The sequence below is a fragment of the Felis catus genome, chromosome E3, assembly GCF_018350175.1.
Source record: "Felis catus isolate Fca126 chromosome E3, F.catus_Fca126_mat1.0, whole genome shotgun sequence".
NCBI lineage: Eukaryota > Metazoa > Chordata > Mammalia > Carnivora > Felidae > Felis > Felis catus.
Window position 1 is genome coordinate 14,874,720 of NC_058383.1, and position 16,870 is coordinate 14,891,589.

Below are 16,870 nucleotides of genomic sequence, written 5' to 3' on the forward strand. Positions count from 1 at the left end.
AAGCAACACGGGAACACACACAGAAAGACGAAACAAACACAAAAACATTATAGAATTAAAACCAAGGGAAAGGAAGAATGAATTGCCATAGCAGTGGAAGATCCCCTCACCATTCACTGGTCCTAAATTCAGGCACCGTGCCACACTCCAAAGCCTACAGGGCCTGAGCTAGTCCATCTAAAGGGAGGAGGCATGTGTAAGACGATAAGGAATGGCAGAGACTGTGGCATTTGCCTTGCCTAGAGGGAGACAGCCACTCAGTTCCACCAAATTTTTGTAGTGAAGGAATTTGGTCCAGTCTTGTTAAATTCTCCAAGGTTTTAAGAGGAGAGAGAAGTGCATATTTTTTAAGTTTTTTATTTGTATTTATTTTGAGAGAGAGAGAGAGAGAGAGAGAGAGAGAGAGAGAGAGAGAGAGAGAATCCCCAGCAGGTTCCGTACTGTCAGTGCAAAGCCTGACGCAGGACTTGATCCCAGGAACCGTGAGATCATGACTTCAGCTGAAATCAAGCGTCGGACACTGACCCAACTGAGCCACCAAGGCGCCCCAGAGAAGTGCATATTTTTAACATGAGGTTTTCTGCTCTATAAAATGATCTGTGAGCCCAATAAAACAGGGCTATAAGCTGTATTTGGCTGGTAAGCCGGCCAGTAGGCAACTTCCAGGTTGGACTACTGACTTGGGCTTGACTTCATTTCAAGAATTTATATTTTCCAGAAAACTCTCCATTTCGTGTAGATGTTCAAATGTATTTTCACAAAAATTTTTCAAGTATTTTTAAATTTCCCACATTTTTTCATTCCAGTTTTAGTGGCAACTCTATTTAATTCTTAATTAAATATGCTATATTTTTCAATTTATTGCATTTTTTTCTCAGAGTCAACTCATGAAATTATTCATTAAGTTGGAAGGGTTTTTGGTTTTTAATTTTTAGATTCCAAATGGGTAGGATCCTTAGTCAAACTTTTATTAATTTCTGGTTTATTTTTTTTTAATTTTTTTAATGTTTATTTATTTTTGACAGAGAGAGAGAGAGAAAGAGAGAGAGAGAGAGAGAGAGAGAGAGAGAGAGAGAGAGCATAAGTGGGGGAGGGGCAGCGAGAGAGGGAGACACAGAATCCGAAGCAGGCTCCAGGCTCTGAGCTGTCAGCACAGAGCCCGAAGGGGGGCTCGAACTCAGACTGTGAGATCGTGACCTGGGCCGAAGCCGGATGTTCAACCGACTGAGCCACCCAGGTGCTCCAGGAATGACTTATTAAATAATGCTAAATACTGGTCGGGGTGTTCTGAGATGTCCCTCTCACGTATTCCTTTCGGTACACCTTGCCTGACAGAAATGTTATTTACGTATGAAGGACTGTAGCAAGTTCTTGTCTTCCACATAATGCTCTTGCCTCTAGGAATCCAACACGGTTTCTGTGTTCATGATGTAGTGTGTATACCAGGAAGAAACAACCTTTCCAAATGGGATTCTGAGACTGGTTTGCTCACCTCTATTATTAAATGAAGCGCTGACCTTCCTGCCAGTGAAAAACAGGATACGGGTATCCTTGACAGAAGTGGCATCATAATTAATTAAATGTCATCTGTGGTTTCTTGGGATAAAATAATTATTGAAAGCAAGGCTTTCGAAGACCCATGTAGTTCCTGTGTTTGACCTTTACGGCAGCAATGATGACTACAAGGAGTGTGGAGGGCGGGCTGCTTGTGAACGCCCTTGAGAGAGAAAAAACAAGCTCAGACCTTGAAACTCTCAGCTCTGGTCACAGTCAGAGAACAAGAGTGATTCCAAGGTGGCCCCAAAAGAATCACGTGCTTCAGGCAACTGCAGGCAGGACCCCAAGGTTCACTGTGTGGTCTGTAGAGTTGTTAAGTTGAGATCATGGACTTCCCAGATCTCTGATGTAAAATAAATTTAGGGCACTGATCGGAAGGAAAGGAGTGCGACCTAAGACTTGGAATGGGGATCTCTGGGTGGATTCAGAATACAGAATGCCAGAATCTCCCTCGTGTCCTCTCTGAGATCTCCCTGAGGTCAGACAAGACCAGCTTGAAGACCTGGAAGAAACACAGCTGCAGTGGCTGCCTTGAAGGGGGATGCCTATTTTCAAGATCTACTCCCACCGAATTTTGCTGCCTTTACACCCCCATGATTACGATCAGATTGGACACGTCCCAGGAGAAGTTTCAAGTCTGGTAGGAGAGAACACAGAGAGGTGAGATGCTGGTAATTTCTATCAGTGTTAACATTGGATTCCAGGGCGCTAAAACAGGGGAAAGAGAATATAATATCAGCTGAGGACGCTTTTACTGAAATGGGTACTCATTACCAGAAATTGTTTTTATTACCTCGGTTTGGGTAGTTAGAAGTGGCTCAGACAGTCTGATCTTTGGCTGAAGGTTGGATTCAATATGGCCAACTATCAATACGTTTAAGATGGTACACTTTCCCTGGCATAACACAGAAGAAGGAATTGCTCCCAGAGTCAGAAAGCTTGAAGTTGATTTTTCATGAACATCTACCCCGACTATATATCCCCAGAGGACCTAAAAAGGATTCCCCTCATTAAAGCAACGAGCAACCATCTTCAATTCATAGACTCTGTTCTAGGGTCAGGCTTGACTCCTACCAGCATAACCTTGGAAGCGGCTGGAGCTTGTCATACATCCAAAGGTGACAGCAGGAGACTATCTGGAACAGTAATTGGTAACCAACACATTCACCTATAGGTCTGAAATACCTAGGTGACGTCATGACCCTGGGGTACGTGTGTATGTGGGTGTCCTGTTTAGTCACCGCTTCAATGCCCTGCTGTCACCCTAAGTGACCTATACCAACTAAAATCACACACACACACACACACAAATAATGCATCTACAAGATACGTGGTTAAGACCTTAAATTCATATGGTCTGACCAGCAACATGAACCAGGCAAGTTACTTACTTCATTTTTGTCATCTACAAAAATGAGAATCCTACTACTTAGTACCTATGATATGAGAACAAAGAAGTTAATAAAGTTAAAAAGTTAATAAAGCCTATAACAGTGTGTGGTCAAGGTAAAGACTGCACCTGTGTTATTCTGCTGTTACTGGGGACATGGTGAGCTTACATAAGTGTTGGTCATCGTTATCCTTACCCAGCTAAGACTTAACCACGGCAAGATCCAAGTACATTCAGCAATAATGCACTGACAAGGAGTGACATATATAATAGTTTGATGCTCTTTGTGAGTATTCACAAAGGCAAATATTTGGATATATTCCTGTAACTGACCTCCGCCAGGACTTTGGCTTTGTGAATTACTTCCAGTTTGTAAGTCGCGAATCCCTGGGCGGGGAGTTTCTGGCAGGAGACTGGGGAGGGGCCTCACTCCACGGAGATAACCTCAAACAAGGAAACACCTTCTCAAAGTTGTGCCTTAGACTAGCACTTCTCAAACTTTCCTGCCTATATGTATAACCTGGGACTTTGGTTAAAATTCAGGCTCTTGGGGCACCTGGGTGGCTCAGTCCAACTTACACGTCTGACTCCTGATTTCAGCTCGGGTCATGATCTCACTGTTAGTGACTATGAGCCCCCACATGAGTACAGAGCCTGCTTGGGATTCTCTCTCTCTCTCTCTCTCTCCCTCTCTCTGTCCCTCCCCCATGTGAGCTCGCTTGCTCTCTCTCTCAAAATAAGTAAATAACTTTAAAAAATGCAGGCTCTGAATCAGCAGATCTGGGGTGGAACCGAGCTTTGGCATTTTAAGCAAGCTCCCAGGTGATGCCTAGTCTGCAGGTCCCTGGCCCGCCGACGGAGGAGGGAGAAAGCTGGGGCATCCGGAGGAGTGAGGTCTGTCTGGGAGGGACTCCTGCCTTCAGGCAGGGCTGGCCTACCGCAGACTGTCCTCGTCCTTCGTCAAATTCCCAAAGGAAAAATCTCCTCTGCCTTACAGGCATTTACCTCTAACTTAGACCTTCTTGCTCGGACAAGTGCTCACAGCTTTAGATTTTTCCTTGGGTCCAAAGTCCCCTGGTTATGTCAGTGGACACACTGCTGTCTGTAACTTGATGTTAAAGAAGGTTGCAGGCTTCTGGGCCCCGCTGTGAGTCTGACTCTACTGGTCTGTTGTTTAACACGCCCCCTTGGGGCTACAAAGCCCCAAGTGTCCCTCCGCCCCGCTATAACAAAGCCCCAAGTGTCCCTCCGCCCCGCTATACGCCTTCTGCTTCACTCATGCAGCCTGTGGGCAAGCATCCTCCCTCACACACAGGAAACAAGCGTGCGTTCTAGCTCACGGCAGTCCCAGAGCATCCAAACCAGTACCAGACTTGCATGAAAGTGAGGCAGACGTGAGCGCTCCTCCGAATTAGGCCTCCACTTTCGCCTTCTAGGAGATCGCAAATGGTCACAAGAGAGGTCATGATCCTGACTAATCCGCAAAGGACGTACCTGTAAGGAACAGGCAGCCGAGGTGGGGAAGACGTGCATGTGAAGGCGTGGGCACAACAGGCCCATTGCTAACGGTGCCACGTGACTCCGGCCACGGTTTTGTTCTTTGCAGTTCAGTGACTTGTCTCAAAATGAACCAAAGTGAACTTGGCCAACCACAGAAATAAGCAAGTTCACACACGGCGGCCGCCAGATAAATCTTTTCAAGGTCGAGCTAAACGGGGTCAAATTCACTCTCCAGACAGAGGTGGGCCTAAAAGCAAACTACGAACCCGTTAAGAGATAGGAAGTCATTTCAAAAGCCCACATTTGCTGGAATTTCCTGACATTCTGCACCTTCGAGAGGCAGAAAGGAAATCGAGGAGAAAGAAGGCAAGGCCTACCTTGGTTTCAAAAGAGGGCCTTCTGTTCTGTAAGGGCAGGAGCCCCCAAGGAAAGCTTGCAGGGGGAGAGGTCGGCATCAGCACCCGCGAGTGGGGCCCTTGCAGAGGCCCCAAGTGGCCGAAAAGGCCTTCTGGTTTGACTGCTTTTGGGAAACTGTGTGCAAAGCTAGCTGGATTCATTCCAGATGGCCACATGGCTGTGGCTGGTGAAACTATTAAAATCTGGAGAGCAGTCAAAACTAGCCCTTGGGACTTGAAGACACCAGGGCCTTATTCCCCTGTGAAGGAGGCTGCAGGCTCGGAGGGGCCCCTGGAGCCACCGTGGGAAACGCAGAGGTGCGAGGAACAGACGGGTCGTGGCAGAAAACCCGAGTCCTTTCCAAGCAGCCTTTCTCAACCCGCTTCTATGAAAGTGGTAAGCTTTGCAGATACTGTTTTTGGGTGCAGATACTTTTTGGGGTGACTAATTTGTCAATTCTTCCAAGGACGGCACATGACCAGTAGCCAGAGGCAATGGAGAGAAGTTGCTTCCCCCGCATGCGAGGCAGGCCTTGGGGCGCTGGGCTTCATTAAACGCCTCCAGGGGCTGCATTGCGAGTTCTGCAGGCTTGCAGTTTCTGAGCTGAAGGGGAGATCCTGGCCAAAAGCATCCAGGAAAGGGGGATTCTGGTTCCCAGCTGGCGTTCGGGCAAAAGTCCCCTCGGCTGCAGAGGCTGATAAAACGGAAGAAGAACCGCGAGCACCAGGGGGTGTGGAATGGAGTCAAAGCGACGAGAAAGAGCCTCTGCAGTCAAGGGCCAAAGAGGAAGCAATGGGCGCAGGCGCAAATTCTGGTTTCCTGTTTATTTCACTCTGAGCACATCTGCCCTCACGGCGCACACACGCGTGTGCACGCACACACACGCGGGGGCAGCACTGAATGCAAATTGGCCACAGGCCCAGACAGCAATCCCAGACCCTGCAGCCTGCCTTCCACGGTGTCCTCTGGAAAACCAGCTCCACACACACAGGCTGCAGCTGTCTGGCTGCGGGCTCTGTGTCCGGGAAATCCCGCCGAGCTGCCTAATCCAGGGAGCTTGCTATTACACGCTTTGGCGGCAAGGCACCCCACTCCCAAGGAACCACCTAATGAAAGCCTCATGTGTCAAATTGGGTTGCACAGACACACTTAGGCTGCTCCAGCCGGGCCTTGTGCCGAAGGTATGACCTCACCGTCGGGCAGACCGGCAGGGACCCCAGAAAGAGAAGAGCGGTGTGTGGGCCAGACCCGCTCCTAATCACGGCCAGCTTGCATGGACGGAGGCACTGCCCCCTCTCCCGCTGCCCCGGGACACCGGGGTCTGCGGGCCCGGAGGCACCATCATCTTACAAGCTAAGCATGGAGCTTAGGCTCCAGCCCAGACACCCTGTGTTTTTGGCATTATCCCCATAAAAATTTCTGCCACGCCAGAAGTTTCGTGCCAGAGAATAACTTAATTCAGTAAGGCTGAATCTCCGTGGAGAACTCCCAGTTACAGAAGCTAGAAAGGAAGGATATAATTAGGACCTATTTTTTTGTTTGTTTGTTTGTTTTAACAGAAGCTCAAAAGGCCCGTTTCAGAGAAAGACACTGAAAAACAGTCCATCCGTATCCAGAATGCAGTACCCCAGAAATGTCACTTACCAGCGTCATTTGCAGAACTCTTAAAGACACGGTTCAGTCTCAGACTGGGCATCTATCACTTAGTTCTTTTGACGCTTAGGCAATTAATAAACTGGGTAGAAAGTTCCTTCTCTGTGCACGGCTGCCCTGTCTTCATACCTTCTGTATTAAAGCTTGTGTGGGCAACAAAACAGAACCTCGAAGAAGCTGAGCTTCAAATGTAAAGAAATGTGGGGCGCCTGGGTGGCTCAGGTCATGGTCTCAAGGTTCATGAGTTTGCGCCCCAAGTCGGGCTCTCTGCTGTCGGCACAGAGCCTGCTTCAGATTCTCTGTCCTCCTCTCTCTCTCTGCCCTTGCACTCTCTCTCTCTCTCAAAAATAAATAAATATTTTAAAAAAGTAAAAAAAAAAAAAAAATGTGTCTTTACCTGATGGAGTGACTGCAAAGCAGCTGATGGCCTCAGCTTTTGTTAAAGGAACTAATAGAAATTCTCTGCAAGAAAACTGTCAAGTTCTTTTAACTTCTGGGAAGTTCTTCCTTTGGCATTCCTTTGAGTAAGATGAGTGGTAAGTAAGTTGGTGACACTTGAAAGCTCTTAAACCGAACGGAAATTTGCCACGGGCGCACCAGATCCCTCGGGACTCCAAGACCTCGAGGAATCAGGGAAGATTTGCAACAATGTAAAAACTCCCTGTGAGCTGAGAGATCTGATGACTGAATACACAAAGAACCGGAAAGAACTTTGAGGCAGACCCCACGATTTCATCGGAGTAACTCACCCCCAATAGCCCTGGCTCGTTTTTTTGTTGTTGTTGTTGTTGTTGTTTTTTATTAAGTGTAACTAATTCCATTTGCTTCTAGTCCATTCCACTTAGGTTTTGTTATAGGGAGTTGTGGGCAGAGACTCAAAAGCGCAAAATCTTCGTTCCACGAACAGAGGTATAAATTAAGATCTCTATTATTTTAAGAAGGAAACTTTTTCTGGAAATGTATCTCCGAAATGATGATGGGGGTCAACGGAAAACAGACTTTGCTATACGATATGTGCTTCGCTCCGGCTTTTCAGAAATATCTAAAGCAAGCAGCTAAATATAAAGCAAGGTCAAATCAGGCCTGCAAAGACATGGTGAATCACAATCAATCAGAGCCGTTGAGGACAAGGCTGGGACTGCTCATACCGCTGAACACCCCTGATGAAACATCTCTTTCCTGAACCAGAAAATAAATGGTCACAGCTGCGCTTCGTGGTTGGCGCTGGGGTTCATTCGCCATATGGCCACCCTTATTATCATCCTTCCGGCAACTCCAGCAAAGTAACAGGACCGAGCGGTTTCTTCCAATCAGCCTGGAGGCCAAGTAAACATCTCCCTCCCATGGTCCTTTCCTTCAAAGGACTTCCCGACCCCATCATCTCCTGCTTCCTTTTTTTCACTTACACGCTTTATGCTCTACCTGAGAGTCCCAATGCCCACCACGCTGGACCCCTGAGGCCTGGGATCAAGCTGCTTTTCAGAGGGGGGGAGTGTGTTGAAAAAAAAAATAAGAAGAAGGCTTTTTCTTGGACCTTCAGTCAAGGCAGAATCTGAACGTCGGGAGGGTCACAACAGGTTTGGGGTAGCCTCCGGGTTTTAGACGAGGAAAGAACCTCAAAGATGTAAGGTGTTGTTTTTTTTGGAACTTTTTGAAAGTACAGTGAAACCTCACTCCCCCACCCGCCCCCGTCCCCGTGAGGTTGTATGTAGAAACCCAGTCAGTAAAGCAATAGGAAAGAGCTGTTATACCCAGACAACGCCACATGATTTGGCCGTAAAAAAGAAAAAAAATGTCCTAATACATGCTACAACATGGATAAACCTTATGAACATTATGCTAAGTAAGAGCAGCCAGTCACAAAGGACCGTACGTTGTAGGATTCCATTGATATGACATGTCCAGAGAGGCACATCCACAGAGACCAGTAGATTAGTGGTTGCCTAGGGCTTGGGTGATAGAGGGATTGAGAGGTGGCAGCTAAAACGCAGAGCTTCTTTTCGGAGTGGTGAAAATGTCCTAAAATTGATTATGGCGTTGGTTACCCAAATCTGCGAATACACTAAAAGCCACTGGTTCACACAATTTCAATGGGTGAGTGTTATGGCATGTGAGTTCTGGCTCAGTAACGCTATTTAAAAGAGAGGGAGGGGAGGTGGAGAGAATTATGGTGGCTGTTCCACTAGCCCAGCCTCCTTCTTCACCCTGCCCTGCCAGTGGCCCCAGAACCACCTCTGCAGGGCCCTGGGACTCCACGGAATATTGTTTGAAAAACCCTAATCTAGCCCTCAAATGTAAACTGAGACATGAGCCCAAGCCTTCTGACCCCAAGCGCAAGGCCCTTTAACACCAAGGTCTCGCCGGGGCACCCGGGTGGCTCAGCCAGTTAAGGGTCCAACTCTTGATCTCACCTCGGGTCACGATCTCACAATTCATGAGTTCAAGCCCCGAGTGGGGCTCTGCGCTGACAGTTTGGAGCCTGCTTGGGATTCTCCTTCTCTCCCCCTCTCTCTGCCCCTCCCCTGCTCACACTCTCTTTGTGTCTCAAAACAAATGAATAAGCTTGGGGGCGGGGTGGGGGGGAGTCTCGCTGACAAGCTGGGGCTCATCTCGGGGGCCATGCCGCGTGCCGGGGTCTCACCGTCCATGTCCAGGCGCTGCATGATGATGGCCAGTTCCACCTCACTCGGCATGTACCCCAAAGAGCGCATGGCCATTCCTAGCTCCTGCTTGGAGATGAAGCCGTTCCCATCTCGGTCCAGAACCCGAAAGGCCTCTCGGATCTCTACAAGGGGAAAGCAAAGAAGGTCCAACGGTCACACGTCTTGGTCTCTTGCGCTGAAATGATTGGCGATACCCCGCTGAACACTCCTAACTGCTTTACGAATAGCAACAGGTCAGAACCGTTTAATCAGATAAAAGAAGCAGCCAAAAGAGGGACAAAAGAAAAGAGAGGAAGAAGAGAAAGAGCACACAGAAAGGAAGAGAAAAGGAAATGAGAAACAAGGAAGGGAAGGGGGAAAAGAAAACCAGCTTCGGGAGGCCCGGACCCTCCTAAAACCCCGCGGTCGGCGCACAGTTGGACTGTGGTCCCAGTCGACGCTCGTGTTAACCGAGGACACTTCCTGAGCAGGAACGAGCAGTTGGGTTTCAGCTGCGAGGAGAGAGCTGCCTCTTAACCTGGGCCATTCGTTTGCAGGAAAGAAGAGATTCCCCTTTGCCCACCGGTGTCTCAGCTCCCTACCGCTGTGGAAGAGGTACAGAGAGCTCTTTCAACCTCACAGGAAGACAGGAGTTAAGTATCCTGCTGTTTTTATCTCAGGCCCCTAATTTACAGCTGTTTTATGGCTATAAACAACCTCGGATCGATAAGAGTGTCATAAAGGCCCAAAAAGCATCTTTAATCACATCCTCTCCAGGCCGGCGGAGAATTGGACTCTGCTATCAATAAGGCCACTCCACTCGGCAGGTGATCGCCTGTCCTCTGACCCCAACCTGAGCTGTTCTGCGTTCCACCCAGAGCCCCTCCCTCCAGAGCCCGGGCAGCCCATCAGTCCCGGGTGGGCTGGGTGCATCCCACCACATCCTACCACCTCGAGGCAGGGCACAGGGAATTAATTTGAGACCGTGGTCTCAAGATGACAGGTTCATCAATGGGATCTGCACAGCAGACTTGGCCAGCTTTGACTGCTCATCAATAAAGCCGGTGCAAGCCCAGGTATGGCAGCTGCCAACATCCATCATGCTGTTCAACAAGTATTGGCTGTCTGTACCCAGGGAGCACGGAATTAAGTGCCGCAGAGAACGAACAACAATCTGTTGGGTGCCGTGGTTCTCCTCCAGAGCCCTACGCTCTAGTCGGGAGGGAAAGATCCATGCAGAAGCTTGCAGGAATTCCTCCAACTAACACGAGACACTGGCCCTAACCCCTTTACCTGCTAAATACCTCTCTAAATATCTGGCCGTGCTCCTGGCAAATACCTTGAACCACACCCTCACCCAAACAAGCTTCGTCCCTTCCCGTTGGTACCAATTTCCTGCGGCTGCTGTCACAAATCACCACAAACGTGGCAGCTTACAACAACAGAAATTTATTCTCGAAGCATCTGGAAGCCAGAAGCACGAAATCAGTACCACTGGACCAAAATCAAGGTGTGGACGGGGCTGTGGTCTCTTAGGGCAGAATCTGTCCCTTGCCTCTTCCAGCTCTTGGTGGCTGCCTCTCGTTCCTCGGCTTGTGGCCAGGTCACTCCAATCTCTCTGCCTCCATGGCCCCATCACCTTTTCCTCTGCTGTCTCCCATCTTCCCCTGCCTCTCACTTATCAGGACACTCATGACGGCATCTGGGGCCCTCCCAGGTAATCCAGGATAAGCTCCTCACCGCAAGGTCCTCAACTTAACATCTGCAAAAGCCTTTTTTTTCCCAGGAAATATTTACAGGCTCAAGGATGAGAGCCTGGTACCTCCAGGGCCCCGTTTTCCGACCGCTGCACTGTCCCAGCCGGTATTTCCACCTGAAATGCCCTGTCTTCCTCTATACCTGCCCAAATCGTGTCAGGCCTCCCACAAAAACATCTTTGCCCACCATGGCCAATGTTCTCTCCCTGTCTGCTACTGGTCGGAGGGTGGGGGCGGGGGGGGGCGGTGGTGGTCATCCGTCTTCGGACTCCCATCCACACCCTGAAGGGGGCGCTACCCAGACAGGTGTCCAATGGTAGATCCTCCCTGCACAAGTAAGGATCACATGTCAGCAGCAGATTCACCATCGGTACGAATTCTGCCTGCTGAATGCTTTCTGAGAATAGGTGTGGGCTCCAGCAGACAGAAGACCAGCCTGTGCGCCGGGACCCTAGGCTCCTGGCCAGGCGCATTAGCTAATTAGGTCCACAGCCAAACCCTGAGGCCTCAGATTGCTCATGTGTAAATGAGCTGGGTTGGCCACGAGGATCCCTAAGGTCCTTCCAGACCTTTTCTGGGGATCTGTGGACATTGTTAAAGTGTTTAAGAGAAGAACAGGAAGCCTGTGTTCTCCTTCATACCCTATTAATCTGCCGTTCAAACGCCCCTCTTTTTTTCCATTGAGGATAAAGAAAAAATTTCAGTCTGGTCCAAATTCTGAATCAAGGGGTTTGTCTGCACTTTTAGGCTTTTCTCACCAATGAAACATGCCCAAGATTCCCTACGGCAGCCATATGTTTTCCTACCAAGTCCCAGGTGGCCCGGAAAGAGCTCAGAGCCACTGCTCAGCTTGAGGTCATGGCACTCAGCACTCAAGGACAGCGGGGCGGAGACCACGGCCTCGTATGGCCTGAGCCCAGATGCCAAGGGCAGGAGGATGCAGACGCAGGGGCTCCCAAGGTGGGAGTCAGCCCACCAGGAAGTCAGCCTGACCCTGCCCTGCAGCGGGGGCGGGCCGCTCCCTCAGCCTCAATCCCCCCTTCTGAAAAATGGGTTGGGTGCTAGCCTCTACATCAGGCCTCTACTTTCAGAACTGGCACAAAGCATGCGGCAGTAGAAAATGTCAGAGGATGACAGGGGCCCAGGCTGGAGTCAAAGAAGAGGCCAGGGTCCTAGGCGGGCCATCTGGATGGCCGGCTTCCGGCTGACCTCTGCCCCCTGTTCTCCTTTCCCGAGTCACATCTCCACTTCTCCTCCATCTGACTCAGTCGTGAGCTCCCTGGCCATTACAGGGCTTGGCCTCTTTCCTGGGATCCCCTGTATGTCCTAGATCTTACAAACGAACTGGCCTGTATCCCTACACGGGACACCCCGGAGAGGCCGGACCAGGGATGTTTGTGAACTTGGCCTGGAAATGAGGGCCTCCTGACCCCCACCTCACTGCCCGGGCTGCTCTACAGTTGCCTCCCCCTTGGGCTGCTGGAGTCGGACAGCGTCCATCCTGGAACTGCCCTGTGAAGGGACACGCTTCCCCGAGTCCTCGAACCCCCACGGTTTGCTGTTCTGCCGTGAGTAACCAGGCCAGCCCTGCTCCAGCACCGCGCAGGTACACATCAGCTCAGAGTTCTGTTTTCTGTGGCCCCTAGTAAGTGGGACAAAGCTGTAATTCTGTTTGCCCAGAATATCTGCTCCTGGCTCCCGGGTAGAGAGAGAGAGAGAGAGAGAGAGAGAGTGTCTGCAAAGGCAGACAAAGCTCACTAACTTCATTTTCTTTCAAAATAACAGGGACAAAAAAAAAAAAAAAGTACAAAACTAGAAATCCATCATAGGAGCCTCTGGAGATTTAATCTTTCCAGGGTAGGGAAAGCCCAGGCAAACGAGAAGCTTATTAGAAGGAAATGGGTCTTGCAGCCGGAGACATGTGATGTGTGCCTCGTTTTATTTTTATTTTTAATAGCAGAACAGGGTGTGAGAAATATGCCCATAAAACCAGCGGAGACACGGAAGCAGGCCGGATCCCCCCGCCTGTGGCTACAGGGCAGGCTGCTGGCAACACGAAGGGGCTCTGGCCACTGGCCACATCCTTGGGAAGTGGGGACCACAGATCAAGTTGCAGGAACAACCCAGTAATGCGGAGCACTTTTCCCTGGAATTTATCCCCTCTCTGAGCTAAAGTCCCTGGTGCTTCAGGGTTACATAAGCGTGCTGTGCTTTTGGTCTTTAAGTACATTTCATGCTCACACAATACGTGCACATCAGGCAACGGTATGTGATTCTTCTGCCTCCAAGATGCCTTTGCAGGCCACAGTAGAGGGGACAGTGGCGGTGACGAGAGCCTGTCCCACTGCCAGTTTGTGGTGTATGAAAGTGGCCGTGGTTAAGTGCCTCTCTACCCTGACGTCCTGGGGCCGAGCAAGGTCTTGACTAGAAAGCACACTGCCCTAGAGCCCAAAAGATTTACTTCTCATTACACCAGCAAGTGTATTTTCTTAAAAATATCAGAGCCACCACTGGGACCACCTGTATCCCTAAGAACCGGGCTTTGGGTCCATGACGCTCTCTAGGGACATAGCCAGTTCGGGCAAAAACAATGGCAGAGGCCAGGCTATCATACAGAACGGATTCATCAGCCCGTTTATTGGAGTCACACTCCAATAAAGTGTGCATGAGATGACATCCAGCCAGAGTCAACAGTCATCGGTTAGCGTCCTGGCCTTGAAGAAGCAGCTGAAATTCACAGCGCTAATTTGCAAACTCAACTCAGTAATGAAGAACAATACTTTTTCCTATCTCAATCCCTGCTAGATGCGAAATCTGTTTAGTCTCCACAGACATGTGTCTCCAGGAAGAATATGGGCTTCAGCCACAAGAAGCGATCACTCTGTTAACGAACAAGATGTGTTCTGTTGATAGACGTCACTGAGAAATGGCAGAACCAGAGACATGCAGTTCAGCATGGCAATTATTAAACACCCACAGAAGTGTACCAGAAAATACACGATCGGAGCCTCGTGGTCTTTATTCAGGAAAATTAATAGGACAGGGACTGGGTCAATGAGAAAAGAGATTTAGAAGGATTTGCACCTTCTCTGAGAAGGACGAATGAATACTTAGAGGTGATTAATACAGGCATTCATTCGATGAAGAGTTGCTGTTTACTTATCACAGGCCATATGCTGTGCTGGAACAGTTGGGTGGCAAAAGAAACTTTCCAAGCTATGAGAAGATTATAGTCTAGTTGGTCTAGTCTAGTCTAGACCGAGAGGTAACGGGATCTTCATACCAGAGAATGACAAGAGCAGGAATCGGAGTCCACACAAAACCCCATGGACGTCCTTCCATACGAGAGAGATGACCCTATGGAAGGGTCACACCGGAATCCTTTGGCATTAAGAGATGAGGGGAGACTGGGCGCCTGGGTGGCTCAGTCGGTTGAGCGTCCGACTTCGGCTCAGGTCACGATCTCACGGTCCGTGAGTTCGAGCCCCGCGTCGGGCTCCGTGCTGATTGCTAGGAGCCTGGAGCCTGCTTCGGATTCTGTCTCCCTCTCTCTGACCCTCCCTCGTTCATGCTCTGTCTCTCTCTGTCTCAAAAATAAATAAACATTAAAAAAAAAAAAGAGAGAGATGAGGGGAGGAAGTGCACGAGGACGAGATGGCAAAGGGCCTTGGGAGCCATGTGACCTTTACCCTGCAAACCGGGGGTTGGCAAATGGTGGCCTGTGGCCAAATGTGGCCCCCCACCTGTTTGGTAAATAAGGTGGGGTTTTTTTGGAATGCATCCATGCTTGCTCATTTACACACTGTCAGGGTCTGTCGTCTGCAGTCCTACTGCTTCCGCACTACACCTGTAAAATTGAGAAGTCGTGACAGCAACGGTTTGGCCCATGACGCCTGAAATACTCACACTTTGGCCTTTTATGATTAAAATTTGTCAAGCCCTGCTGTAGGCCACAGGGAGTCCTCAGTGGTTATAAATCCAATCAATCAATCAATCAATCAATCAAGGAAAGGATCAGATTGATTTTTTTAATGTTTATTTTTGAGAGAGAGAGAGAGAGTGTGTGTGTGTGTGTGCGTGAGCGGGGGAGGGAAAGAGAGAGTGGGGACGGGATGGGGACAGAGGATACGAAGTGGGCTCTGTGCTGCCAGCCCATGGGACTCCAGCTCACGAACCGTGAGATCATGACCTGAGCCAAAGTTGGACACTTAACCGACTGAGCCACCCTGGCGCCCCGGGATCAGACTGTTTTTTTTTTTGTTTTTTTTTTTTTAACATTTATTTATTTTTGAGACAGAGAGAGAGCATGAACAGGGGAGGGTCAGAGAAAGAGGGAGACACAGAATCTGAAACAGGCTCCAGGGTCTGAGCTGTCAGCACAGAGCCCGACGCGGGGTTCGAACCCACGGACCGCGAGATCATGACCTGAGCCGAAGTCGGACGCTTAACCGACTGAGCCACCCAGGCACCCCTAGACTGGTTTTTAAACCAAGGGCTCCAGCATCGGGGTGGCTGGGAGGTGAGAAGCGGGGGCCTTACTGGGAGGACTCACCACAGTCTGTGGGAAAGTGAGGAAGCCGGGCTTACCCCCACAGCACTGCTAACAGGGTCTGAGGCTTTTCTGCGTGGTCAGGCGGGAGGGCCCGGGAGTCTGGCGTCTAGGAGAGGGAGCGTTGAGGATGATGCTGGGGTTTCTGGTTGGCCTGACGGGGTGAGGACCGATCACATTAACCGAGAGAGAATTCAGGAGGAGGCACACACTTGCAGAGAGGGAAGGGAAGGGGCGTTTTGGTCACACGGCGTACAGGACCGTGAGACGTGGCCAGGCGGCCAGGTCTGGTGAGCATTTGGCCATATGGGACGAGCTACTGCTGACAGTAATACTGGGTACCCAACCAGAACAGAAAGTGGGAACAGAATGACCATAATTGCCCATAAAACGCTGGTTCGATCCCAGTGCGGGTTTTAGCGTGAATGAGTTCCAATTTAATTCTGTTCAATCAGTCCACAAATACAACTAATTGGTTTCAACAAGCAGGGAACACGGAGGTGAGGCCTCCGACAGCCAGGGGGGCGGGGTCCTCAAGGAGGACCCATGTGCCAGGAGGAAGTGGGGTCAGAAGTGTGCCCGCATTTCATAACAGTGAGGGGACAGGCCACAGAGACGGGGGCCAGGATGGGGCTCCGTGCTGCTTTGTATAATGCCCTTTGTTAAGCTGGATTGTTTTTTCGTGGTACTCTCTTCAAAGGGCTAAAGGATCCTCACTCCTAGGTTATTTGCTGTTTGAGGTGCGACTCCATCCATTGCGACAAAGTGATCATTCATTCTGTGCTACTTGCACAGACGCAGATGGTAAGGAACACTACTAAGAGGGGTCCCAACCCTGGAGGCATTTCTCTATTTCTCTGTTCTTTATCTCTTTAAGTGGAGTCCTGTTTCACAAAGGAGGCTGAAAGAATGCAAGGTGTACCTAAGGAAAAAGAGAGTGCCCAGGAGATAGGAGAGAGACGTTGAAACAGAAAACACCTGGAAGGGGCGCCTGGGTGGCTCCATGGGTCAAGCGTCCGACTTCGGCTCAGGTCACGATCCCACGTGAGTTTGAGCCCCGCGTCGGGCTCTGTGCCTCCCTATCTCTCTGCTCCTCCCCTGTTCATGTTCTCTCTCTCTCTCTCTCTCTCTCTCTTTCTCTTTCTCTCTCTCTCTCTCTCTCTCTCTCAAAAATAAATAAACATTAAAAAAAATTTTTTTAAAGAAAACACCTGGCAATTACATGGGGGAGGAGGTGTGCTGCCTACTGATGCGTTATGATCGCAAATCCATGTGTCGAAAGCTTATTTGTGGTCTGAATTTGTTCTGAATAACGTGTTTTGGTGACATTGTGCTGAAGGTGGATTTGAGGACCTTCTTATCCAACTCTCGCACCTGAAGTAGAGGGGACCATTGTGTCCTCGACACCACTGTGACGGCAACGGTG

The 16,870-nt window shown here is 49.7% G+C and overlaps 1 protein-coding gene across 6 annotated transcripts in view; it reads right to left on the bottom strand.

Annotated features, from left to right (window-relative positions):
- CALN1 (calneuron 1) overlaps window positions 1-16,870 on the bottom strand; it is a 529,481-nt gene that overhangs the window by 250,026 nt on the left and 262,585 nt on the right. For all 6 annotated transcript variants that reach the window (XM_023246903.2, XM_023246902.2, XM_023246900.2 and 3 more), the window contains one exon: window positions 9,138-9,281. In XM_023246903.2, the coding sequence (XP_023102671.1) occupies window positions 9,138-9,281 (144 nt within the window). The remainder of the gene's footprint in view (window positions 1-9,137; window positions 9,282-16,870) is intronic.